Raw genomic sequence first — 24,331 nt, 5'->3', positions numbered from 1 at the left:
GCGCGGTTGGCTATTTGCCCATTCTCGTGTCTAATTAGAGGATTCTAGATCTTGTAATATCAAGATACACAAACCCTGTCTCTGGAAGCAACATTGTGACTGAGATGAACCTCAGCGCACACTGAACGAAATGCTACTGAAGCGGTAGTGTCGACCAAGCTGCCCCCCAAGGTTCCCAACCACCTCCCAATCCAATATCTAATTCGAACGGATTCACGCAAACCTAACAAGTCAGTCTAGGAACAACATAATAAGACAAATATACTCACATCGTAACTCACATCCATTTCTGATACGTCTTGACCAGTGTGCACATGGGTCTCTTCACGTTGAAGCAGCCACGCCCTCTGCCGCCCAACACATCGATAATGAAGATCCAAAAACATTTGCGCACAAGTCACCATTGAAGACTCCATGTTTTCGGAATCAGTATGCATTTTGAGCAACATTATTGCTGAGCAGAGCGTGATGTAGCACCATGGTTCACTCGCGGAGGAGCGGAGATACCTATCTTCTGTGAAGGGGAGGCATTCTTCTATGAGTGAAGTGGTGGCTTTTACGTTTGCTGTAGTAATATTTGTTGAATCTATGCCTGTCAGATCCATTGAACTTACAAGTTGTATGTGAAAAGGAGAATGTACCTTGTGTGTGTAGTGTGATACGAGTCAAGGTCAAAGCTGCAAGCATAACATCTTCGCGTAGCAAGGCAAAAGTTTGGAGCCCGAGTTTCGCTAGCTTCGTGTTAAGTAAGAGCATGTCTTGCGATACGATGTATACTGCGTTCATAGACATCCAGTGCTTTCCCTGTGCGAGATATGGTCTGTTAAGAGCAAGTATGCACGTTTGTAGCTGAAATTTCAGAAATGCATCCTCCAGGACACATTGCCTTTCGGTTTTGTTAGACTCGGTATTTTGACTTGGAAGGGCATAAATCATCTGTGTAAGTTTGTGCGTGTGCCTCAATACCTCGTCGTATGTCATGCCCGTGACTAGGGAGCGCGATATATGCAGCCGTAGCTTCCAGCTCTGTGAACAGAGCATCTGAAATGACGGTATACACTCATTCGTGTTCCGCTCTCCAACTTCCGTTTTCTCGTCAAACTCTGCATCATCTAACGCCGCAATGTCCGCATCGTCATCCACATTATGTAGCAAAGTGGGAAGACCAAACTCAAAGCCGCTCTGTAAATCTAGCTCCCTAACCGCCAACCAAAGTCTCTTCTTCATCTCTCTCATGTACACACCGTCACTTGCGTCCTCAACATGGAATCCGTCTAGAATGGCGTCCTGCACCAATGAGCCCGACTCTGTCCACCAGTCTTTCTTCCGGATCATGTTGACGCGCTTGGCAATAAGAATGAGGTATTTGACTTGGTAGTGGATGAGTCGGCGGTGTTTGGTGCTCTGTTTGAGCAACCAGCTTTCGCAGATTCGTATCCATTGGAGAGGTTTGTGTTGGTAGGAAGAGGAGAGAGGGGAGTCGGTGCTAATCAGGCATACTGATATTGAGAGGATTGATAAGATTAGAATGGCTGTGGCTGGTCGAGGCTCAGCGGTGCTCCAAAAGGTGGTACACTCCCTTTGAAATGTTGGTACGTGGAGGATGCGGTGGATAGAGGAGAGGTGGTTGATATAATATGATGTCAAGATATTTGTATCACCTTTACAGGGAAGTAGATCTCGTAAACTTGTTCCTTGTGGGAGAGCAGCGTCGGTACCAGCTTGGCCTTTTGGCTTGTTGAGATGCACACCAACTGGTTTGAGGAACTGGTTCGTTGTTTCTTCGATAAAAGGCCATAGTTGAGGGATCTATCACAATTAGTCGACGTAAAAGCCTCGGAACGTAATTTAACTTACTTCTGAAAAGAACCGGAACAAGGAGTGCTGATTGTAATATCCTTTAGGCCGCCGAATCGCAGGATTGGGAATGCCCACCACGCTGTCTCCGTGATCTCCCTTGCTCACAGAGCTCGGTTCAATCTGTGTTTCGGACACTGTTGTACTCACAGACTGTGCCACAAGGGTATGTTGCTCAGTGTGTATAGTCTCACGACTCGACGTCAACTTCGTCAGCAGCCCCTTCAACTCAGCAACTTGAGCCTGTAGCTCTCGAATCTCATCGCCATGCCTTTGAGAATCCTGTTGTAAAAACTGTGGGTTTGCACATGCTGGTTTTCCGGTATCTGTATCGAAACAACACTCTTCAGGTCTGCCTGCGCGAATGCATCTGTGGCAGGGAAGCTGGCGATCACAAGATAGCTATTTCGTGTGAGAAGAGGGAACAAGTTGACAGAGCGTCGAGTTCACACTGCGCACCTTCTTTTTCCTGCATTCCCCGCAGTTTAATGGTAGTCTTTTTCTTTTGAGTCTTCTCTTCGTGTTTGGGTTGTTGGAGCCTGTGGCTGTGGGTTGAGACTTTGTGCTTGAAGTGCGGGTTGCTCTTGCCTTCATTGTGAATGCAGTTAAGGGAAGGAGAACTAATCAATTCATGACATAAATAGATCCAGAAATTACGAGAATTTATCAACTCGCAATACTGGTTAGGTTCGTGAAAGAACTAATCATTACCAGACGAAAGTAGATCAACTTTGCTGACATGGACTTAGCGGCGTTAAGGCACAACATTTGAAGCCTGTTGATGTGGTCTGCGCTGACTACGGCGTGTAAGTCGAGAGCCAGTCCATAGATCAAACAACAAGAAGCGGCATGTAATCCAAATTTGACGAATTCCTTATGGCGGAGCTGCTCTCTATCATCTGACATAGCTTGTTACTTTGCGAATACAGGTCAGGGAACATATGCTCCGTGAATGGTTTGCCTGAATGGCCACAGAGTAGGGTAAGTACTCGAACCATGACGACTCTGTAAGCACAGTGAACCACTAGAAAATTGAGTTGTAGGTGCATGTGAATTATAGGCATCTTGATCTAACTTTATTTCTACATGTACTGTATCGTGCAAACCCCCGTTTGCAACATGGTCAGTCAACTTCCCTCGGCCCTGATCGGGCACAACGCCGAGCACCAATCCATCCAATCCATCCAATTCCCCATTTCACATTCGTCTCCACCCATCACGTAAAAGAGCCATTTGTCTCAAAGTTTACCTTCGACCTTGTCTGGTGTGGCATTGTCTGTCGCCTGAGGCTCGAGCCACACCCGAGCGATGGACGTTGAGAAAATGTCCACGTGGGCCATTGCTGGGATGCTTGGCGCAAAGTCACGATGGGCACTGAGAACGCCGCCTTGCGAAATGGGAGATGAGGAAACGGCGGAAATGAAAGAGTGCAGTACGGCAGGATGGCACAGCTGCGTTGTGGTGTACACACGATTGCGAGTAGATCTGGTGTACACAGTCGGCTGGTGACGAAGTTCACTTTTATGGTGTAGACGCGCTTGGATCGTGGTCGTGAGTCATGTACTCTGTCCAAGGAGGCACTGGACGTCTGGGGATGAACCTGGAGACAAGGATGTATTTGGTGATGTATGCCGGCCGTGTTACTGTTTGTTTTGTCTCCAAAGTCCTTGAGGAGCTGGAGGAGCGCATGAACAATTAATTCGCGGTCCTGGGGAATAGCGCCGTTGCATGACAAGGCTGACCCATCCAATTTGTTGGGCCCAGCTTCATGGCGACGGCCATTTGAGCTGATGGTGAAAAATCATTGGGATCGGGAGAAGACGACATGGTAAAACGAGTTGATGAAGCAGATGAGCTCTGTAAAGACCAAACTGAGCTGTGAATGAAGATGGGAGACGCCAATATGCAGAAATATGCAAGCCGTGGAAACCATGCTGGAGTTGGCCTCTGTATGGAGGTGGACGATTCGACGACCATTGTGCCATATACTCTGTATGGGTGCATGAATTACGGCAATGCTAGCGTAGACAAAATAGACTGCCATAGCCCAAACGCAGAATTAGCCCATGACGTTTACTTTGACCATCCCATCTTTCCTTTTCATCGAATTCTGGTTCATGCTTCACTCCATCCATTTGATCCATTGATCCATTTGGTCCCCTTCGCTTGCCCCAACAACGGCTGGTTGCTCTCACAGAGTGGACCTCTACTGCTCTCCACCTGTCCAATCACTGACCGTCGCGCGACGCCCGATATTTTCCCTCTGCCCTCTGGGGTCCCGAAAACTTCCCACCTCTGAGAAAGTGGCTGTCCATCTCCCTATTATCCCATTGCAACCCGCGTCACAATCATCGTCGCTTCCTTCCATCACACTGCCATATACCAATTCTTTTCCATCTCCTCACATCTCTCTCTACCTCCAGTCACAATGTCTGTTCCCGCCTTCTCCGATATTGCCAAGCCGGCCAACGACGTATGCGCTCTCTCCCCGTATTTTTGTTTGCCAGTCTGGTCCTCGGCTCAGTAGCTCAACGGCCAATGCCCTTTCAGCACACCGACACGGCGAATGTCGTGATACATGCGCAGAGAATACATTACTGACATAACCATCTTATCTCTATAGCTTCTCAACAAGGACTTCTACCACCTGTCCGCCACCACCTTCGAGTTCAAGGACACTGCCCCCAATGGCGTCGCTTTCAAGGTGACTGGCAAGTCCAGCCACGAGAAGGCCACCTCTGCTGCTGTGAGTAGACCTCCTTTTGCGATTCGGCTCGCCCCGGTCGCCGTTCACCCATGATAGATGCTAATGCCGCAGCAGATTGAGGGAAAATACACCGACAAGCCTTCTGGTACGGCAACTCCCCGCCCCAGAACCCGCCGTCGCCCAGCTAGACGACGAGACGGCTCCCTCCCCTTCATTTCTGTATCGCACGTTCTCGGTCCCCGCGCGAGCTGGCCGCTCGAGTTCGCTGCTTTTTGACAACCCACCAGCTACGCTCAGCTGCTAACGAGGTATACACGTACAGGCCTCACCTTGACCCAGACCTGGAACACTGCCAACGCCCTCGACACCAAGCTCGAGGTTAACGACACCCTCGCCAAGGGCCTCAAGCTCGAGGGTCTCTTCAACTTCCTGCCCGCCACCGCTGGCAAGGGCGCCAAGTTCAACCTCTTCTTCAAGCAGCCCGGTTTCCACGGCCGTGCTTTCTTCGACCTGCTCAAGGGCCCAATCGCCAACGTCGATGCCGTTGTCGGTCACGAGGGTTTCCTCGCCGGTGCCTCTGCTGGCTACGACGTCAACAAGGCCGCCGTCACTGCCTACTCCGCCGCTGTCGGCTACGCTGCTCCCCAGTACAGCGCTGCCATCACTGCCACCGACAACCTGAGCGTCTTTGCCGCTTCTTACTACCACAAGGTCAACAGCCAGGTCGAGGCTGGTGCCAAGGCTACCTGGAACTCCAAGACCGGCAACACTGTCGGCCTCGAGGTTGCCAGCAAGTACCGCATCGACCCCGTCTCCTTTGCCAAGGTATGATTTGAATACGGCTTCAATTTGCAGTCCTGATATAGCGACTAACAAGTTCCACAGGTCAAGATCAACGACCGCGGTATTGCCGCCCTTGCCTACAACGTCCTCCTCCGTGAGGGTGTCACCCTGGGTCTCGGTGGTTCTTTCGACACCCAGAAGCTCGACCAGGCCACCCACAAGGTATTTTCTGTCTTGATCTCGTGAACAACAGCATGTTTGCTAACAATGTGAAATAGCTCGGTGCTAGCTTCACCTTTGAGGGTTAAAAAGCTCCTAGTCGCAAAATCCCATCTAGCAACTCCCGACACGTGCTGCTAGACTTCCTCACTTTGAAGCTGCGGATGCAAGCTTTTGTATCGTACTAGAATGGTTGCATAGGGGGTTAGAGACTTGTGTAGATGTATGGACGAGATGAAAAAATCTAAATAATGTAAACTCTCACGACGTATTGATGTCTGCATTTATGAACAGTGATTTGTCTAATCTACCACAACGCCATGACATGCTACCCATTCCATATATACAAAATCCATAAAATCATCCCAACCCTAACAATAATACACTCCCAAGTCCATCTCATCTAATTCATCTACATCTTCAACTCTCGTGTTTCCTCCTCCCCAGCCTCACAACCTGCAAATAAACAAGCGGCGCCACAAACGTCGCCACCAATATCCCCATGACTATAAAAAAGTGACCCGTCAAACTCGTCTGCGGCTCAAACTCAACATCATCATCCCCCATCGCTCTCCGCCGCTCATACCGCCTCTCATCCTCCCTCCTGTGCGTCCGCCCATGCGCCTCCCTATCAAAATGCGGCACATCATCGTCCTTTCTGTGCGCGCGAAACGGATTCGACCCCGGGCCCATGCCGCCTTGGCTCTGTGTAGATTCCTCGTGTGCCTTGCGCCTCTTTTCGGACTGTGTGCCCCATCCGCCGCTTCTGTAGAAACTGGGCGGGGGGCCGCGGAACGTTCCTCTTCGTTTGGACAGGCCGGAGGGGGGACGGCCGCCTGCGTGGTGAGAGCTGAATGAGCCGTGGTGGTGGTGATGGAGGCGGAGGACGTCGCGGTCGTATTGGGCGCGGCGGGATGGGTCGGATAGGATCTTGTATGATTCGGAGAGGAGGGAGAAGTTTTGGGAGGCGTTGGGGGAGGAGTTTATGTCGGGGTGGTGCGATTTGGAGAGCGAGTAGAATGATCTTTTTCGTTAGCTTTGCTTCTTTACTTCTTTTTCGTGATTGTAGGGTTAATGGGGGAGGTACTTTTTAATCTCGCGTGGTGATGCATCGTGTCGGATTCCAAGGCGTTCGTAGTGGTTCTGGTTTGCAAAGTCGGAGTAGGAGGTTGGCGAGGCGTGGAAAGGTCGGTGGATGTGAAAGCGGATGTGAGGTATTGGTGTTGGCGCGAGGAGGGCGCGAGGAGCAACGAGACGGGGTGGCATGCCTCGTGCTTCATTACGAAGGTGTTGGGTTGATGGGAAGTTGAGGTCGTGTGCAGAGTGAGGATGTGGCGTGGGCTCAATCAGACTGGTGAGGTCATGGTTGCAGTTGCAGTGCTATGGGGGGTGATCTTGGGGGGGTCCACATTTGGCAGGGCACGGGGATGAATGGTAAAGCCGCAGAATTTTATATGTAAAATTTATTTGCTATTATACAATGTGCCCTATCCAGGAAATGCATATGTATCCAATTGATATAACTAAGAAATACATCCAATGCGTCTATTGACATATGGTCTACTCCATGCCTTTGCTTATGCGACTGGCCGTTTCACAGGGTGGGCTTCCGTGTTGAAGACCCATTCATCGAGGTTAATGACGCTTTCGTCCGCGAACGTAAGATAGAAATACTTGGTTGTTTCGGCAATCCAGAATGTCTAAATCCATAAATTAGTATTTCACTGCCCGGGTGTGTCGTTGAAACTTTGCCTTGCAAAAAACTCACCTCCATGGAATCAGTCTTGGAACTCCCATGAGTAGTGGCATCCGTTATAGAAGCAAACGCCAACTCCGTCTCCGTCTCCTTCACTATGCCCTCCCACATTCTCCATGCTGCATCGCGCCAGACAGAATCCCCTGTCACGCGCCACATGTAAAACACGCTCTCGATAGCCTCAGGCCGCCCCATGTACTTGGGATCTTCGACGCGCACAAATCCGCCCGGAATAGTGTCACTCGTCCTGCCTGAGAACAAGTCCGCCTGGTAGGGACAAGGTTTGTCAATCTTTTCGCACCTGATCAACTCGGTTGACTCGGGCATAATGTTCGTCGGGAACGAGTCGTAGCCCCAGACGCAGCCGGCCGTAAGACGGGCGCCCAGGTCGACATAGTCCTTGCGCTCGACGAGTTTGCCAGCGAGAGCGTACATTCCGCCGGCAAAGCACGTCAGGTGCTGCATTTGCGCCGTCTTCTCCCGATTACCCGTGAAGGTGTCCAGGTTGCCTGCCATGAGGATGTCTTCGTCCTTGGGGGTCATTGGCTTGAAAAGCAGCTTGTCCCGGCCGGCATCCAGGGATGTGATTGTCATTTCTACATATTCTGGGTCGAGGCCACCCAGGAGAGCGTGCATCTTGGGCAGATACTCGTACTGCGAGTCAGCACCAGCTCCAAACGTGAAGAAGCCATCCTCAATCTTGCCGGTTCGGAAATTCATATCCCACGGCCACAGACCAGGTGCTTTGGTGTGGTTTTGCGTCTCATAAAAGAACTGCTTCACTCGCTCTGTCGCATCGTAGTACTTGTTATCTCCCGTAATCTGACTGAGACGGGTGAATTCGACGCAGAGAGATCCGCTGGCCGCTCCAGAGATGCTCACATCACCGGTTGTCTCCCCCCTCTCTGCCTTGCTGTAGCTAAGCCAATGGGTCGGCAGGCGGTTCGGGGTATCAAATGCCATGTACAGTGCATCACCAAGTTCGATAGCCTTTTTGAGAAGCACCTTTTCACCGGAGAGGTCGTAGGCGGACAGCAAACCTCCCAGATACCGAATCGTCACTTCAAAGACGTTGATGGTACCGCCATCAATTTTGGACCAATTTATCTTGGCAACTTCCTTGACAGCTTGGTAGAAGTCGTCTTTCAAGCCCATGATCCACAGTGTATCAAGAGCGTCGACCAGCTGCGCTGACCATCCAGAAAAGGTCGTCTTGCCTTTACCAGAGAGCGGCATCAACTCGTCCTGGCCCCAGGCATATTGTTTATACGCATTCCAACTCTTGACAACGGCCTTCTTCACGGCCTCCTTTCGGGTTTTCGAAACGCCATCCTTTCCTTGAGCAGTCGCTCGGGCTTGTACGCGAGGTAGAGTCTTGGGCTTCCCCGACGGCAGTGGGACGGTGTTGTTGGGCGGGAAGAATATTTTGGCTTTGCTCCAGTCAGTGGTGCTGGGTACGTAGTGAATGCCGTGACTGCTGGCGGGAGATTTGAGCGCCAGACGAGACGGTGTGAAGCCTTGCCAGAGGATAATGGCCAGCAGGAAGAAGACGGCGAGGGCGATGTAGCGCCGGGCGGGCGGTCCTTGGAGACTCAACATGACGGCAGCATCATCTGTCTCGTCCAGCCGACAGTGATGCTCGAGACGACGTGAGGTTGAGTTTATTCTGTGTTGTGGAAGAGGGAACGGATGGTTGTACAAGGTCGGGTCGGGTCGGTTTGTTCTAAACTCGGGGTCTTGGCCAACAACCGAACGGAATAGGATGGAGGTCAAGTCTAACCCAAGATGCTGCAAGTCGACCAGAGTAAGCATACACTAAGTTGCCCCCCTCCCCCAAAAAAGTCAGGGGACAATTTCGATGTCAGCCTAGGCGAGCTAGCATCCCGCTAGTTACGGTGCACAAATGCATGATTTGGTGCGACTTTGCGGCTCGTGGCTGAGAGGCGTTTCTGGACCGTCCCGAAACAGTCAGTCAGTGTCAGTGACACTCGAAAGTCACAATGAAAATCAACTTCCGAGACATTCGACTCACCCTGACGATTGGGCAGCATGTCGGCTACAGATACCAGTGTGCCAGTGGACGTCTGTAGAATTCACACATGCCATTTTGGGATGTCTGGGCATTTTGGAACAGGATGAACTCGGAGAACAACGGTCCACATGGAGAGAACGACAAACAATCAAAAGGCCAATGCACGGCACAGCTGCCGCACTTCACGTCGCACCAGACGCATCTGGACCACACATCGTGTTTGCTGCCGCACGTCCACGTAACATACATCACCCCTGAAGATCAGAATAGAATTGGTGCCATAATATTGCACCAGGCTGCTACGGTTTTCAGAGGTTTATTGCCCAGCGACGGCCACCATTTTGACTCCTGGCACAATCATCTCGTCTCACAAATTCATAATGACGAGACAAACCAGACAGACAGACCCCACTGCTGCCGTCTGTCTGGCTCTTGGCGGGACTTGACGGGATCAATTGATCGATGTTGGCTGATCCAGTCGGGTAAACTGCCTGACCCAGTGACCCATGCCAAGAAAACGGCTCCTCATGTCCTCATCTCAGCCCGCAAGCAACTGGGCTTTCAGAACTCAAATCGACTCGGAGATATAAATGCACAGGTAATTTGTACCTCAAAATAACCCCAACTTGGCTCAACATCACGACTCTCGTTTTATTGAGGCTCTAGTGATATAATTCTACTCCCACTCTCAAATAACCAGAGCTAAAAGCTGACTGGTCAATGACGTCTTGTGGAACAAAATACCACCCTTCACTGTCTGGTTCCTCCAACTACGCCATTCTGGGCAATTGCGCACGCGACCCTCCATCAGACAGACACCGTACAGTTTGGTGCTCGACGTCGAATAGAACTGGCCACAGTGTCTGAGCAATCACGGTTCCTCGTCCCATCAAAATCATACATCTCATAGCACATGCTTCCAAATGCTAAAAATTTGAGCGAGTGACTGTGTGTAATATCTATCTAATTCTTATGGTAATGAGTGTTGTGAGTTGGTCCTAAATCAAATCCCGCCAAAGGGAAGACACTAGCCTCAACCGTCAAGGTCTAACAAAAGCCTCTAACAAAGCCTCTCTAACATATGCTTGTTGACTCTGTGCTTTGCAATACGTCAAAGCTGCAGTCCGTCCTCCTCTGGCGGTGAGCTTGCTCGTCGAAAACGGCAAGCTCGTAAACATGCTATGCCACGTCGCAGACCCCATCTTCATACGTGCCTACATAACCACCCCAAGGTACGTACGTACGTGTGCATACCTCTTCTGTGTCCCAAAATCTTCTTCTGCAAATTATCAAAGTGGCTCGTCCTGGGTCCCCATGCCATGGCAGCGTCGTCCAACATACCAGAGTTTGGCATCTCAGAACCAGCCCGTCATATAGGGTAATCTTGACGTCTTCGACATTAGAAGATGTCGACGTATATCCATAGGAATATCATGTAGCTCCGGTCGTGATTCCAATCGTGGCCGGTTGACCACAAGACCTTCGCGCACTCATGAGCCACCGTGGCTGTCGAGTCTAGCCAGGCTGTGCAGCAGCGGCCACTCATTCCGTTTGTGCTTGCGGTTGTCAAGTGATTCTTGACACTTATTCCAATCAACTTCTCTCTGGCCGTCCCAGTGTCACTCAGTCGTACCCACCGCCAATCTGACTATGAAAGGCTGTGCTAACGCTCTTTTCGTCGTCGTCATATCGTCTGCCAAACCCACTGCCTGGTGCTATGCGGCCATTGCTCTCAACATATTGCTTAAGCCTGTCACTTTGCGTGTACGAGACTGGACGCATTCCTGTCACCGCATCGTGCAATCCAGCCCCTAGGCTGACACCACCTTGGCTAACCCCTTTACCTCCAATAACGCTGGTGGTCGTGTCAGTGAGTTCAGAGTTGGCGACGCTTTCGCCTGCAATGCTCTCCGTTGCACGGCCACGCCCTTTGTTGCCTCGGCCAGGCGCTGGTACTCCAGGAAGTCCCGGCCACTGTTCGGGTGTAAAGCTGGAGAACATGGGCGGGAAGGCAGAGTTGAGGGCAGCACCCCCAAAGGCAGATCCTTGAATAGAGGACACGTCGTCAGGAATATACGACATCATCGACCCAGAGTCAAAATCCCGTCCTGATGGCCCACCACCATTGAAGCGGCCATTGGCATATCCGCTTGCGCCGAACTGCGACTGATGGTTGTTCTTCTGCCGGAAGCTGACTTTGGGTCGGCTAAACTGCAACAGACAAGCTTGCAGGTTGGTAAGGGGGCCTTCCACGAAGCACTTGCGATCCTTGAAATGAACAAGGAGATTGTGCCAGAGCTCGTGTTTCGACAAAACTTTGGGGTTGCCCAAAATCACCAGCCCGTACTTGGCTCGGGTCAGAGCCACGTTCAATCGGCGCGGGTCGGACAAGAAACCAATGCCCTGGTTCTCGTTGGATCGTACACACGAGAGGACAATGAAGTCCTTCTCACGACCCTGGAATGCATCAACAGAGGCGACTTCCACCTCTTTATAGTATTCCTTTTTGAAAGAACCCGAGTTCTGCATCGTCGTAACAATGTAGCTTCTCTGCCCTTCGTATGGCGTAATGACACCAATCTCGGAAGGCTTGACACCAGCCTTGAAAAATCGGGTGACCGTCTTCTCGACATTGGACGCTTCGGTGCGATTGAGATACGATGTTCCAGACGTGGAAATTTCTTCGTTGCCCAGATTCGACCAGAACATCATGGGAGTCTCAGCAATAGGCCAGGGGAAGTCGACATCCTTTCGCAGTCGATGCTCGTGCGTGATGCCATTTTGCAAACTACCATCGTAAAACATGTTGGACGGAAATTCGGAAAGACAGGGATGCATTCTGTATTGCGTAGTCAGTCGAATGGGAGCAAGCTGAAGCTTGATTAGTCTTTCAAAGAGAGACTGATTCAAGCCAGCTTTTGCGGCCTTCTTGTTCATAATGACAGGTCCGAGCTGTTTGTGGTCTCCAACAAGAACAACTTGCTTGCAACCAAGAACCAAGGGAATCATGCATTCGGGTTCCGCGGACTGTGTAGACTCGTCAATAAGCACGTTTCGGAATTTCATCTTGGACAAGCGCGGGTCGCCAGCACCGACGCAGGTGCAGCAAACCACGTCTGCGTTGTTGAGAATTTCTCTCTCGGCTGCTTTGGTGAGTTGCTTGAACTTCTTCTCATCTTGACTGGACAGTTCTCCGACGTCGTTCTTGAGCTGTGAAAGCTTGACGAGCTCGCTGTTGTGTTCCGACAGCCTAACTTGTTCATGCAAGGCAAGGAAGCTAACAGAGGACTCGACATCTTCTCTTGATTTGGCCGTGAGACGGACTACCTTAAGATTGGTGTGATGAATGCGTTCGCAAAGCTGATCAACCGCAACGTTTGACGGCGCGCAGACAAGGACCTGGTTTCCGCTCATTTTGGCAAGGTGGTAAATAATGGTGGCAGAAGTGACAGTCTTTCCAGTTCCGGGCGGGCCTTGAATCAGACTCAACGGCTTCTGCAAGACAGACTTGATGGCGTCGACTTGGCTTTGGTTAAGATCAGGAAGGCCAGGTGCAGACCACTTTCTAGGTAGCTTGGATTGCATCGGCTGGAGTTGAACCTCGTGGCCAAGCAGCGTGTGGAAAATGTAGCCAGAGACACTCATGTCATCGACAGCAAATGTCTTCATAGCCAGCTGCATACGATCATACGAGGTAGCCTTCCAAACGTAATCTGCGGAAAAATTATGGGACAAATCGGTGGGTACAAGCTTGTCGTTTCCAGTCTTGCGCAATTCCAAACACACTTCGTCCGACTGACTGTTGGGGATCTTGATAACATACCCAACACCTTCCCATGGTTCACGAAGCTCACCATTGTACCGAAGTCTCATTTCGTCACCGACTGCAAGCTTGACGTCTCCGGATTCAATCTTGTGCAGATTAAAGCTGACCAGGTGCTTGTTGTTGAGACCATAATCCCATCGAACAATGAGGCCGTCTTCAGACTGAGCTTCCTTCAATTTCTTGTCATAATCCGACTCCATCTTGACCAGAGGGCCAAAAATGTTCTGGTAGTGGTATGGGTCGTCGTATCGGAGCAGTACAGGGTCGGGGTCGTCGTCAATGTTGGACGCTTTTTCGAGGTCGGCAACAGTTGCGGTTGGCTGAACCTTCCACATTTCCTCCAGCTTGGCAATTGTGTTGGGAGATAGGTGGCGAGCACGGAGCTGCTCAACATCCGATGGAGCACTGACAAGCCAAGTCAAGAATGCTCGTTCCTCAATGAGAGGCTCCCAGCGCGAGATATCCCAGTTCATGTCCTTCGTTGACGTGCTGGATGCACAAGGTTGGCGACACAAAAGCACCACGACCGTGTCCGACTTGGCTGGGATAAATCCAAGGAGGAAAGCATTCTTCGTACCGCAGTTGTAGCATTCCAAAACCGTATCTCCCAGAGCAGACTCGGGGTGCAACTGAACCTCCTTGTGTCTCGCTCGAACTAAATGGTTGACGATGTGCGTTGACGTGCCGTTGCCTCTCGCGCTGCAAAACCACTTGTTACAGGTAAGACATTTGACCACGCAGGCAGGGGAGTGGATGCCACAGTAACTTTTCAATCGTGTCAGCTCAAAAATCCTAGAATCTTAATGTTTCTGAAGCACTGTGGCTTACGCGCAGGCGTGCGGAGGAAGCTCCTTCTCTTCGTCCATATTCTTCAGCTTGAGGCCACTCATGCCGTCCACAGGGACGCTGTTAAGGCTGTCGTTATCATCTTCCTCGAAGGCCTCGGTCTGGTTATCGTCGTCATCGGCGCGGCGACGCCCACTTCGTCCAGAGCCATACTTGCCGTACAGCAAACTCTCGTCTGGATCAAGTGCGGACAAATCGTCGGCGCCAGCCTTTATGGCAGCAGCTGAGTCGGAGATGAGATGGTTGCCTACATGCGTAAAGGCACCTTCCATGTTGTCTCGAATTGGGATGTTGGCTGAGGGGTCGCCGGTAAGCGGTTTTATTTTTTGCCTTTGCTCTGTCAGCGGGAAACAAACAACAGGAATGCAAACTCGATGTGGTTGCAGTTTTTACAGGCGATGTGATTCAATGATTCACTGTTGAAATCTTGGAAAAGTGACAAGTACTAACCCACAGCCGTATTAATAAAGTGTTTGTTCAAAGAAAAATAAAATCTGTCCAGAGTGCCAGGAGGGAAGCGGCGCAGTCTAGACGGGTCAAGGTTTCGTGGTTCAAAGTGCTGCTTAGTGTTCACATCATCGCGGCAATGCTGTGCCCGAAAAAGACGGAGAAGACTTGGAAGCTGCGCGGTTGACCGGACGAGCTGATAGTCAGTGAAGGAGGACGGGTGGACAAGAACACAGACAAGAATCAAGTTCGTTGGTAGAGTTTTGCTCTCAAGCCAGTTCCCGATTTATCGCCTTCGGTGAAAGCCACCCGACCCTGATGCGGCGGCACTGTTTGGTGGGACATTTTGCGCCCACGTGATAAGCGGGCTGTGCTATCGATAAGCGCAAAAATGTTGGTCGCCGATAAGGAACTTTTTCTGACCAGACAGCATGAGGCTTGTTCAGAGCCTTTGGTGTAACAAATCTTGATATTGCAACTTCTGCAAACACAAAAAAATGATTGTGAGTATTGACACACGCCTCTTCAAGCCGATATTTCCAGCACCCACCTAACCATTTGTCTTTTTGTCAACAGCGTAAGCAAGCACGACAACGGCGAGACTATCTCTATCGGAGAGCCCAGCTCCTTCGAGATGCAGAAGTCAGCGAAAAACGAGCAAAGTTGCGGGCATCATTGGCATCAGGCAAACCCTTGGATCCTTCCATTGCCAACGACAAGTCCCTGAGGAAGGACTACCAGTACGATGAGTCGGCACCGGACATGAGCACGAACGAACAACTAGACCTAGACGACGAATATGCACAACTCTCAGGGATTGTCGATCCCCGAGTTCTTGTTTCAACCTCAAGAGATCCTTCCGCCAGACTTTCAGCATTCGCAAAAGAGATACGGCTATTACTACCCACGTCCATCAGAATGAACCGTGGCAACCTCATTCTTCCGGATTTGGTCAAATCAGCCCAATCGGCGGGTCTTTCAGATATTGTCCTGCTTCACGAACACCGCGGTACGCCAACGGCTCTCACTCTATCACACTTTCCGCACGGACCTACGATGTCGTTCTCGCTGCATAACGTTGTCCTTCGCCATGACATTCCAGGAAGCGTACGAGGCACAGTGAGTGAATCGTATCCTCATCTTATTTTCGACGGCTTCACTTCACCACTGGGAAAGCGCATTGTCAAGATCTTGAAGCATATATTCCCTCCAAGGGAAGCAATTACTAGCAAAAACAAGATGGGGAACCGAGTCGTCACGTTCAAGAATATCGAGGACAGCATTGAAGTTCGTCATCATGTATTTGTGAGGACTGGCTACGACAGCGTTGAGCTGGCTGAGGTTGGTCCACGGATGACTATGCGGCCATTCGAGATCCGTGGAGGAACGCTCGAGAACAAAGACGGTGATGTGGAATGGCACTTGTCTCAGTACACAAGAACGGCAAAGAAGAAGAATTATCTTTAAACTACGACTGGAAACAACTCGATCCTTGCTGCAATAACATATCACGGACGAAACGCCGAGTCCGGTCTTCAGGGGGGATCAAGAACTCAATCTATACGCTGCGGCTAGAGACCAAACGCAAAATGGAAGCTCCCGCTGACACAGTACTGATAGATCAATGAGTTACCAATTCCGGCGGAGGCACAACAGACCAAGATATCTTCTCCTCCCCTTCGTCAGAGCCCTTATGCCTCAATGCCGCATGTCTAGGCACGTTCCATCAGTAGTTTGATGGCATCCACCTGAAGAAGCTCCCGATGGCGTACGAGGGACCTGGTTCATTCTCATTCATCACATCTCATACTCCAGCCGTGAGAAGTATGAAACATGAAGTTGAAGTTTTTGCTCTACTTTAGGCAGAAACCGACGCTGTCTTGGTTGACAGATATATTACGCATACAAGAGCTTGTATTTCGATTCAATGACGCAGCAGACGCAGAAATAGCAAAAGATGCGGGAATTCTCACATATCTTAGAAGTAGTATAGCCATGTAGAGTAAGAATACGGCGTGGACATGCAACTCTTCCCCTTGTTAGCCCAACTGCCTTCAAATGTCTCCATACGTACCTGCCCAGAGCATTGCCAAGAAATACAATACAAATACAAGCAAACCTAAAGAAATACAATAAATACAATACAAGCAATGCTCTGTACGTGACGTAGGTGGTCCGGCCCCGGTCATGTGTAATGTTGCAAAGAAGACAGGTCTCATGGAATAGTGCTTAAACAACGACACAATGGAACACATTGTGCTCAATTAGTGCGAACTAACTCACGATTCCAGCGGAAGTTGTATAAATCCATTACTGTATCGCGCATCGGTGTTTATCACTCTCTGTTGTCATATTTCGAAATGCGCCAGAAGTCATTTTGATCCACGACATGGGCAGCACATCAGACAACGCCATGAAGAACACATATTGGTGCATTCGTCTCTGGACCATGGCCTTGCCGATAAATTCGCAATAGCGGCTCGGGAACCCTCAGTTCTAGCAGGCGTACCAAGGCTGGGCGTCCGACATGTCACGACTGATCTCTAAATCCAGATAATGCCAACAGAAATAGATTATACGACTGCGAAAAATAACTCAATCGTCCAAATGGGCTAGACTTTGCCATACAAGACAGAGAATAATCGACAAAACATTAGGATTGTGCGTCATGCAGTAGAGTTTAAACACCTTATTGTCGTCAGCTTTGGCTTTATTTATGCAATGTGTCTGGCAAAGCTTTCCGCCGCTAAGATCAGATACCGTGTCTCTCAAGCCAAAAGTTGAACACATAGATCGTATCTGATACAAGTCAGACATTGATGCTTTCCGCTCGACATATCTGCAGGTACCTCTGATCGTTTTTCACAGTGTATTTGGAACCAGAGCCACAACAGAATCACCAACAGACATGTCAGCTTGACAACAAAAACTACCAAGGTAGTTGCCCATATTGAGCATCAAAATCGATTACCTATTGTCGTGTACAGTTTCGTGCTCTATGAGGAACGAAAACGACGCGAATGAGGCACCGCAGAAGGGCTAAAGAAAGGCGCATTAACTATATCCATTCACATAGTCAACCATTATGCGTCACGGCACATGTTCTATCCAACCTCAAACAAGTTTTCTCGTTAACCCGCATATCCCGTTTTATATCCCTCTTTCTTTCTTATTGGAGACGGTTCAATAGTTGTTGGTACAGATCGCCATTTATATCGACATCTCTAAGCCCCCAGATCTGGGGAGTATTGTCTGGGAAATCTACAGAAGCTCGGGCCAGAGGGCAACCAACATCATGAGCGTAAACATGCACTCCGTGCACCATTGTCATGGAAATATTGCTATTGTTATGCAAAACTAGGCAGGATCTCGACTCAAAAGGCAAGGTTGCCTGAGCTCGCCAACAACACCTTACGGAGACGACATGCAGTTCACCCAAATCCCAACGACGGAGCCACTGGTATATAAACCCCAAACCACCTTCTCAGATATCTCTCCTTCCATCATCACTCTCCTCAGTCTTCCTTAAAACTCTACACTCTACAGAAACACTCCTCACCCCATCAAAATGAAGTACACCGCGATCCTGGTTTTCTTCGCCGCTGGCGCCCTGGCCACCCAGAACCTCAACGGCCTTCCTCCCTGCGCCAGAGCCTGCCTTCTCAAAGCCATCACGCAAAATAGCCAGTGCGGCAACAATATGCAGTGTGCCTGCAGGGGCTCCGCCGGCATAAAGGTGCGGAACGGTGCCTGGCCTTGCATCGAGCAAATGTGTGCCAAGGACGCTAGTAAGTTTCGGCACCAATACTCCGTCCATGCTACGGCAGTGAAGAACGGACTATGCCTCACAAGTAGCTGGATTACTAACCAAACGTAACAGAGATGATTCAGGCTTCTCTCGCTAAGTACTGCTCGTAAGGGATATCTTAGGTTGTGGGGAGGTTGGGTTATACAGGCTGGAGAGTAGCAGAAAGAAACCTATAAAAAGCTCTCGTGTGCGTATGAATGGATGTGATTTCCAGAATTTGGTGGCTTAGCTTTCCGTTGTAGTGAATAGCTTGAGTAGTTGTGCAGAAGATAAGGTTACGCTCTATGTGGTACTCGCCGATGCAATCTAATGATATGACGGGTTACCGACAAATGTATATGTTTTGCGAACTCAATGTCCAAAGGGATTATCCTAGAATCATACAAATGGGCACTCACAGTTTTGATATCCCATCAGGCTTAATTTCATTTCAGCTGTTGGGCTGTAGGGTAGCTTGTTAGGCAGTCAAAGTCGTCAAACGTGGCCCTTTTACGGTAGTTCGGAGGAGGAATTTGCCATGTTATAGAGACGATCTGTAAACTTTGCCTAACTACTCTGATGAGCATAAAGCACGACATATTTTGAAGGATGCCTACTCCAGTGGTGGACAATGGACATATTGTGTGGCAGATGTGGCGTCACTTTTGATCTCATTCTGACGCCAAAAGCCACCATCTCGTTTGTCTCAGGAATTGCTCGCGTCAACCCCGGCCATGGGTACCACGGAAATACAAAATCCTCTTTGCTTCATAGCGTTTTGAGTAAGTTGAATCAATGAAAACGCCATGTGCTGTGCTCCGTGCTCGTTGGTGAAAGACAAGGGACATGGAAGCTTGCCAATTTTCGACAGCCATCAATCGCGGAGCGGGCCGTGCGCCATGCCATGGTGGATATTTGGCGTCTGGTTCGCTGACCCCTTGCGCACGAAACACTGAAATGTGTTGGACGCCGCAAGGGGTCAATGATTGAGAAGAGCCAGTCAGAGTTGGTGCAATCTCTGGTAGCATTGGCGTTCGGGATTAAAGAGCCGGAAATATCCCCGTCGACAGATGGGCTTGATTGATTGGAAAATCCTCAGGCGTGGTTGGCCAGGGTGGTTGTCTGGGCCAGCTGCAGACACTTGCTTCGACCAGACAACCAAAAAGGATTTGATACGAGCACTTGAGTCGCCAAAGTGAACCGGACTCATAAACAGTGAAAAATACCAGACCCATCAGTACCGTGCCGTCCATAAATGTAAGCACTAAGTTCGTAGTTGCAAGAATTAAAACGAACCAGAAACTCGCCAAGTTCAACCAGACGGACTAATAATGTCGCGAAATGCCGGTTCAGCCCGAACCAAGGAACCCGAACCAAGGAACCAAGCAGCATCAGCAAACCGCGCATGCCTGTCAGCAGGGAGAACCACGTCAGTTGATGCAATTTCTTGCGTAAATCTTGACTTCATCTTGTCACATTCACCTTCACCAACGTCGCAATGGCTTCCTCCCCCGTTGCTTTGGCGCAGGCCGCCGTCACCGAAAAGAAGCCCGAGGGCATTGCGCTCTATTCTCGCTTCGCCTTTGCTGGCGCCGTCTGCTGCTCCCTCACACACGGTGCTTTTACTCCCGTTGACGTGTATGTCTCTCGATGCCTTTGCTTATATCTCGCAACTTGGACTTACTGACACTCATTAGCGTCAAGACGAGAATCCAGCTTGACCCTGCTACCTACAATCGTGGCATGATTGGCGGCTTTCGTCAAGTCATCCAAAATGAGGGCGCTGGTGCTCTCCTAACAGGCATTGGTCCTACCTTCACCGGCTACTTTGTTCAGGGAGCCTTTAAATTTGGCGGTTACGAGTTCTTTAAGCAGCAGAACATTAACTTCCTGGGTCTAGAAAAGGCTCGTCAGAACCGTACTGCCGTGTATTCCGTCTCTGCCGCCAGCGCTGAATTCTTCGCCTCTATTGCCCTCTGCCCCCTTGAGGCCACGCGTATCCGTCTCGTCTCCCAGCCTGGTTTTGCCAATGGACTTATCGGTGGTTTCAGCAAGATTCTTCGAACTGAGGGTATTGGCGCATTCTACAGCGGTTTCGGTCCCATTCTCCTGAAGCAGTATGTTTATCACGATATCCCGAATACTTGCGCAGACAAACTTACATCTTTCTAGGGTCCCTTACACAGTCACCAAGTTCGTCGCCTTTGAAAAGTTTGCCGAGACTATTTACGCCAGCCTTGGCGACAAGTCAAAGTTGTCCGACGCCACCCAGACCGGTGTCAATTTGGGATCTGGTCTGCTCGCTGGTTTTGCTGCTGCCATTGTCTCCCAGCCCGCTGATACTATGCTGTCCAAGATTAACAAGACAAAGGGCATGCCTGGTGAGAGTACTGTCTCGCGCCTTATCAAGATTGCTGGTGAACTCGGTGTGCGCGGCTCATTTGCTGGTCTCCCTACGCGTCTGTTTATGATTGGTGGTCTTACTGCCGGTCAATTCGCCATCTATGGTGATATCAAGAAGGCTCTTGGTAGGTTTCTTTAGTGCCTTGCTTGTCTTCCTAATTGGATACTGACTATATGCACAGGTGCTACCAATGGCGTTGAGATTGCCAAATAAATACACATAATACGGGCACGCAGCCGAAAAGGACCTTACGGTTTAGACAGGATTAAGACCTTGGCATAGAGAGTATAGAGATGGAATCTATTTAGACGGAGGGGTTTCATTGTTTATTTCTATTATCATCCTTATGAAGATGCGGTAGCTGCAAAGCCTTCATAACTAAGTGTATAGTCACACAGCAAACCAACACGCACAGGACATCATTTCGCTCCTCGTCGCTCTTGGACCTGAATATGACAGTTTTAGAGATGTAAAGCAACCTTGTCCTACAAGTCCGCCGTACAAGCTGCAGTATTGCACGAGCGCACAAGCAGAACGGCGTCGCTGAACGCTGTCACCAGATGATCCTACCGAGGCCACCACTCGTTCACAGCAGCAGCATTGGCTCAAAAGTAGTGCTTATCTTCGTTTAGATCATCTGTGATATCGTTAGGCCATGCTGTTCCTCTCGTGGTCTCATGTAGCTTTGCAGCTTGCAGAGCGGACCTAGCGTCGTCGGAGAGTGAGTCTTTGATTTGTTCGATAATGGCTGCGAAAAAGCTTGCTATTCTGCGGGTTTATTGTGGTTTGGTTATGACAACAGACTTATATCCGGCCTTCCTGACGCCTTTCTTCTGCTATGCAAGTTCTTGATATACTTGTTGTTTGGCGAGATGCTCTCTGTCTTCCGACATGCCTTGTTTAATAGCTTCTGAGGTTACACGCTCATAAGCTGCGATTGCGACTTCTCCTACACATTTTAATATACATGCATAAAAAATTGCGGTTTTCTCTTTGTCTTATTTGACTTAGAACCCCATTAGTCTCTTGAACCTATGCCGAGTTCCAGTGGGTTGAATCACAAGTGAATCTTCCCCTGACGGCCCTGGATTCAACGAAATAAGGTAATTTATCAAGATTCTATTAACCTTCTATTACTAATCGACAGACGTTGGCCACGTCCCCTTGGCCTGAACCTGAACAGCCCATTGCAACATCAGTACACAAATCGTTCTCCTAAACACTCTTCACTAAGTGTCCAGCAACGCTCAGCTTCCTCCTCATCCAGTGCCCATGCACTAACACAAGTCGGGTCACTTGTAATCTTACAATCCGCCAAATACACCCCATCACCAAGCGCAGGATCCAGCGCAGCAACCAATGTAGTAGCGCAACCCTGCGGCACAGTCTTTCTCCTAGACGCCTTAGCTTCTTCAAGGCTCTTGCCAGCAATCTTCTGAGCCATATCCTCCGCAATCTCCAGTGAAATATATTTCGCCAACCCAGTTTGAACGCTGCCAGGGTCCAAAGCAAACGATCGCACACCCTTGGAAGCCAATTTCTTGTTCAGCGATACGGAGAATAGAATCTGGGCCGTCTTTGACTGCGAATATCCCTTTTGAGGCGTGTAAGTTGTCTTGAAGTGGACGTCATCCCAGTTCATACCGCTGTATTTGTTGCCCACGCTAGAGACATTGATGACCCGTGAATTTCCAGCAGCAACCAGTTTTGGAACAAGCTTGTTCACGAGTAAAAAGTGAGATAAGTGGTTCGTGGCGAATTGTGACTCGAAACCGTCTTCCGTGACGCTATAAGGCGGGACCATGATGCCGGCGTTGTTGATGATTGCGTGGATAACTGGGATGCTGCTGTCGTCGAGGATGGTTTGTGCTGCTTTCCGGATGCTCTTCATTGAGGAAAGTTCTGCTTCGACGAACTTGACCCTCACGGAGGGATTGGCTTGCTTGATCTTATCGACGGTGATCTGACCTTTCACCGCGGATCGTCCTATGAGGATGATTGTGGATGGTGAAGCTGCAGCCAAGGATATAGCAGTTTCGGCGCCAATGCCTCCTGGCGTCGGTCCAGTTATGAGGACTAGTTTGTGTAAGTGTCAAACACGGCGGAGTAAGATATAGTTTTATGCATAAGGGACATACACGTTTTGCCTTTAACTTCATCGGCAAAGGCAGCGACCACCTCGTGGCCCTCCGTGTCAAAGCCAAAGTTATTCATGGTATGTTGTTGCGCAGCTCGTTAAGTGTTTGGGACTCTTGGATAGTAATGTGCTAATGTCCACTCCGTTGTCAAGAGAATTGGTACAATATTGTTCTGTTGGCATCTTGTAGACAAGCACCATTCTACTTATACAGTCCCATCTCAATTATATACACTTGCAACTGGTGGTTTTCATTCATCAATCGAAGCTGCAAAGTTGCGGCGTTAACGGATGTTGTGGCGTCTCAGAGGACTTGCTCTGGCTATCGGCTCCACCGAGCACTTAACTCCGTTTACGAATAGCTTCACTCCGCGGAGGGAAATTCCAAATCAACAGAAGTATTATCTTCTAGTCCTCCAAGTCAGACGGGGATTGAAACTCTCAATGGCGCTTGATTTTGCATTTTTGGCCATTGCGTTCATCGGGTCTTGTCTTGTCCACGAGATTCCTCAGCGTGCCTTGTCAAACTTCGTGAGTAAGCCATAAGATCATCTTGTCATAGAAGCAATAAGCGAATCAACTTGGCTATCTGTTAATGCGAAAAGGTCCAGGCACTCGTGTTCGGATTCACAAAATTAACTTTCGAAGGCTCCAACAATTCGACATCATGGCACAGAGCTCATGCTTTTTGCAGACAGAGCCGAGCGCCCAAAAACATGTGAGCATCTACCACAGCCATGGAGAATTTCTCATGACGTGCTGGATACTCCCGTGCTCAATGCACAAACGTCTTAGATCATCCAGATCTACCATTTTTGCGGCATCCCAGGGTCTCAGCCTCGATTCGTGACGACAGGCAGGCACAAGCAAACATTGAAAAATGAGTCTTGTGGCTGCGCGACCTGACATGCTTCGTTGTGGCCTATTTTTGGGCGTCTTGGGCGTTTGCTCAAGATGAACGCCACGCCATGGTCGTCACTACGGGTCAATTGAGCCGGGATAATTTGACGAATTATCCAGGACAGACTGGTGTGACCAAAATAGCCAGAACAACTCCCGTGGGATTCCTGTACAACTTGTCAACGATAATTTTGTCAGAGAAAGTAGCGCAGGCAAAAAGAACAGACCCTGTCAACGTCAGCCGGTTACATTCCTTCCTACTTTATTTGACAAAAGTGGAGCAAACACTGGGTCTGAGGTACATCAGACTGCAGGTCGAACCAGCTTCCCAAGCAAAGGATGCATGCATTCATGAGAACAATGCCTCCTTCTGCTGCGAAGCTTCTCCTTGAATAAAGACTTTAGGCAGATACGAGGACAACGTGAGTTCTTAGCCTGGAGAGCAATTGACAAGTTTAATGCGGTAAACCGTTTGATTTGGGCGTCCAAAATTCCCGCAGGTAAGGATGACGTAGCGTGTGGCATTTTGAAAATCCATGTGGTCGGCGTACCAAGTTGCGAGCACAGGTGGCAGAAATTTTGCAGTGATGATGGGAAGGAGCAGCCTGCACCTGGGCAACGCAACCACGG

The 24,331-nt window shown here is 49.7% G+C and overlaps 10 protein-coding genes across 10 annotated transcripts; 4 read left to right on the top strand and 6 right to left on the bottom strand.

The window, feature by feature from the left end:
* Positions 1–133: 133 nt before the first annotated feature.
* Positions 134–2,451, bottom strand: VFPPC_03163 (Zn2/Cys6 DNA-binding protein; the record flags this gene model as incomplete). Its single annotated transcript, XM_018282697.1, has 5 exons — positions 134–223; positions 270–586; positions 642–1,809; positions 1,858–2,259; positions 2,317–2,451. 5 exons carry the CDS (start codon positions 2,449–2,451, stop codon positions 134–136), a joined length of 2,112 nt encoding a protein of 703 aa, XP_018147282.1.
* A 1,101-nt stretch (positions 2,452–3,552) lies between these two features.
* VFPPC_17530 (hypothetical protein) lies at positions 3,553–3,861 on the bottom strand (the record flags this gene model as incomplete). Its single annotated transcript, XM_022429230.1, has 1 exon — positions 3,553–3,861. One exon carries the CDS (start codon positions 3,859–3,861, stop codon positions 3,553–3,555), a length of 309 nt encoding a protein of 102 aa, XP_022285743.1.
* A 424-nt stretch (positions 3,862–4,285) lies between these two features.
* On the top strand, positions 4,286–5,655 carry VFPPC_15617 (outer mitochondrial membrane protein porin; the record flags this gene model as incomplete). Its single annotated transcript, XM_018293370.1, has 6 exons — positions 4,286–4,330; positions 4,481–4,603; positions 4,679–4,709; positions 4,887–5,389; positions 5,450–5,569; positions 5,626–5,655. 6 exons carry the CDS (start codon positions 4,286–4,288, stop codon positions 5,653–5,655), a joined length of 852 nt encoding a protein of 283 aa, XP_018147281.1.
* Positions 5,656–5,986: 331 nt separating this feature from the next.
* VFPPC_03162 (alpha-mannosidase 1a) lies at positions 5,987–6,846 on the bottom strand (the record flags this gene model as incomplete). The annotated part of the gene is made up of 2 exons (XM_018282696.1): positions 5,987–6,590; positions 6,677–6,846. 2 exons carry the CDS (start codon positions 6,844–6,846, stop codon positions 5,987–5,989), a joined length of 774 nt encoding a protein of 257 aa, XP_018147280.1.
* Positions 6,847–7,143: 297 nt separating this feature from the next.
* On the bottom strand, positions 7,144–8,921 carry VFPPC_03161 (endoplasmic reticulum mannosyl-oligosaccharide 1,2-alpha-mannosidase; the record flags this gene model as incomplete). The annotated part of the gene is made up of 2 exons (XM_018282695.1): positions 7,144–7,266; positions 7,335–8,921. 2 exons carry the CDS (start codon positions 8,919–8,921, stop codon positions 7,144–7,146), a joined length of 1,710 nt encoding a protein of 569 aa, XP_018147279.1.
* Positions 8,922–10,977: 2,056 nt separating this feature from the next.
* On the bottom strand, positions 10,978–14,298 carry VFPPC_03160 (ATP-dependent helicase NAM7; the record flags this gene model as incomplete). Its single annotated transcript, XM_018282694.1, has 2 exons — positions 10,978–13,945; positions 14,009–14,298. The coding sequence occupies 2 exons, from the start codon at positions 14,296–14,298 to the stop codon at positions 10,978–10,980; spliced, it is 3,258 nt and encodes a 1,085-aa protein (XP_018147278.1).
* A 672-nt stretch (positions 14,299–14,970) lies between these two features.
* VFPPC_13409 (U3 small nucleolar ribonucleoprotein IMP4) lies at positions 14,971–15,940 on the top strand (the record flags this gene model as incomplete). Its single annotated transcript, XM_018291186.1, has 2 exons — positions 14,971–14,976; positions 15,050–15,940. 2 exons carry the CDS (start codon positions 14,971–14,973, stop codon positions 15,938–15,940), a joined length of 897 nt encoding a protein of 298 aa, XP_018147277.1.
* Positions 15,941–18,041: 2,101 nt separating this feature from the next.
* On the top strand, positions 18,042–18,391 carry VFPPC_15616 (CFEM domain-containing protein; the record flags this gene model as incomplete). Its single annotated transcript, XM_018293369.1, has 2 exons — positions 18,042–18,261; positions 18,354–18,391. The coding sequence occupies 2 exons, from the start codon at positions 18,042–18,044 to the stop codon at positions 18,389–18,391; spliced, it is 258 nt and encodes an 85-aa protein (XP_018147276.1).
* Positions 18,392–19,758: 1,367 nt separating this feature from the next.
* Positions 19,759–20,877, top strand: VFPPC_03158 (mitochondrial phosphate carrier protein; the record flags this gene model as incomplete). The annotated part of the gene is made up of 4 exons (XM_018282693.1): positions 19,759–19,898; positions 19,958–20,377; positions 20,433–20,788; positions 20,846–20,877. 4 exons carry the CDS (start codon positions 19,759–19,761, stop codon positions 20,875–20,877), a joined length of 948 nt encoding a protein of 315 aa, XP_018147275.1.
* Positions 20,878–21,859: 982 nt separating this feature from the next.
* VFPPC_03157 (NAD(P)-binding protein) lies at positions 21,860–22,878 on the bottom strand (the record flags this gene model as incomplete). The annotated part of the gene is made up of 2 exons (XM_018282692.1): positions 21,860–22,740; positions 22,803–22,878. The coding sequence occupies 2 exons, from the start codon at positions 22,876–22,878 to the stop codon at positions 21,860–21,862; spliced, it is 957 nt and encodes a 318-aa protein (XP_018147274.1).
* Positions 22,879–24,331: the final 1,453 nt, after the last annotated feature.

This window comes from Pochonia chlamydosporia, chromosome 2 (assembly GCF_001653235.2).
Source record: "Pochonia chlamydosporia 170 chromosome 2, whole genome shotgun sequence".
In the NCBI taxonomy this organism is placed as follows: Eukaryota; Fungi; Ascomycota; class Sordariomycetes; order Hypocreales; family Clavicipitaceae; genus Pochonia; species Pochonia chlamydosporia.
The sequence above is the reverse complement of the archived record's forward strand: the minus strand, read 5'-3'. Positions and strand labels throughout refer to the sequence as shown.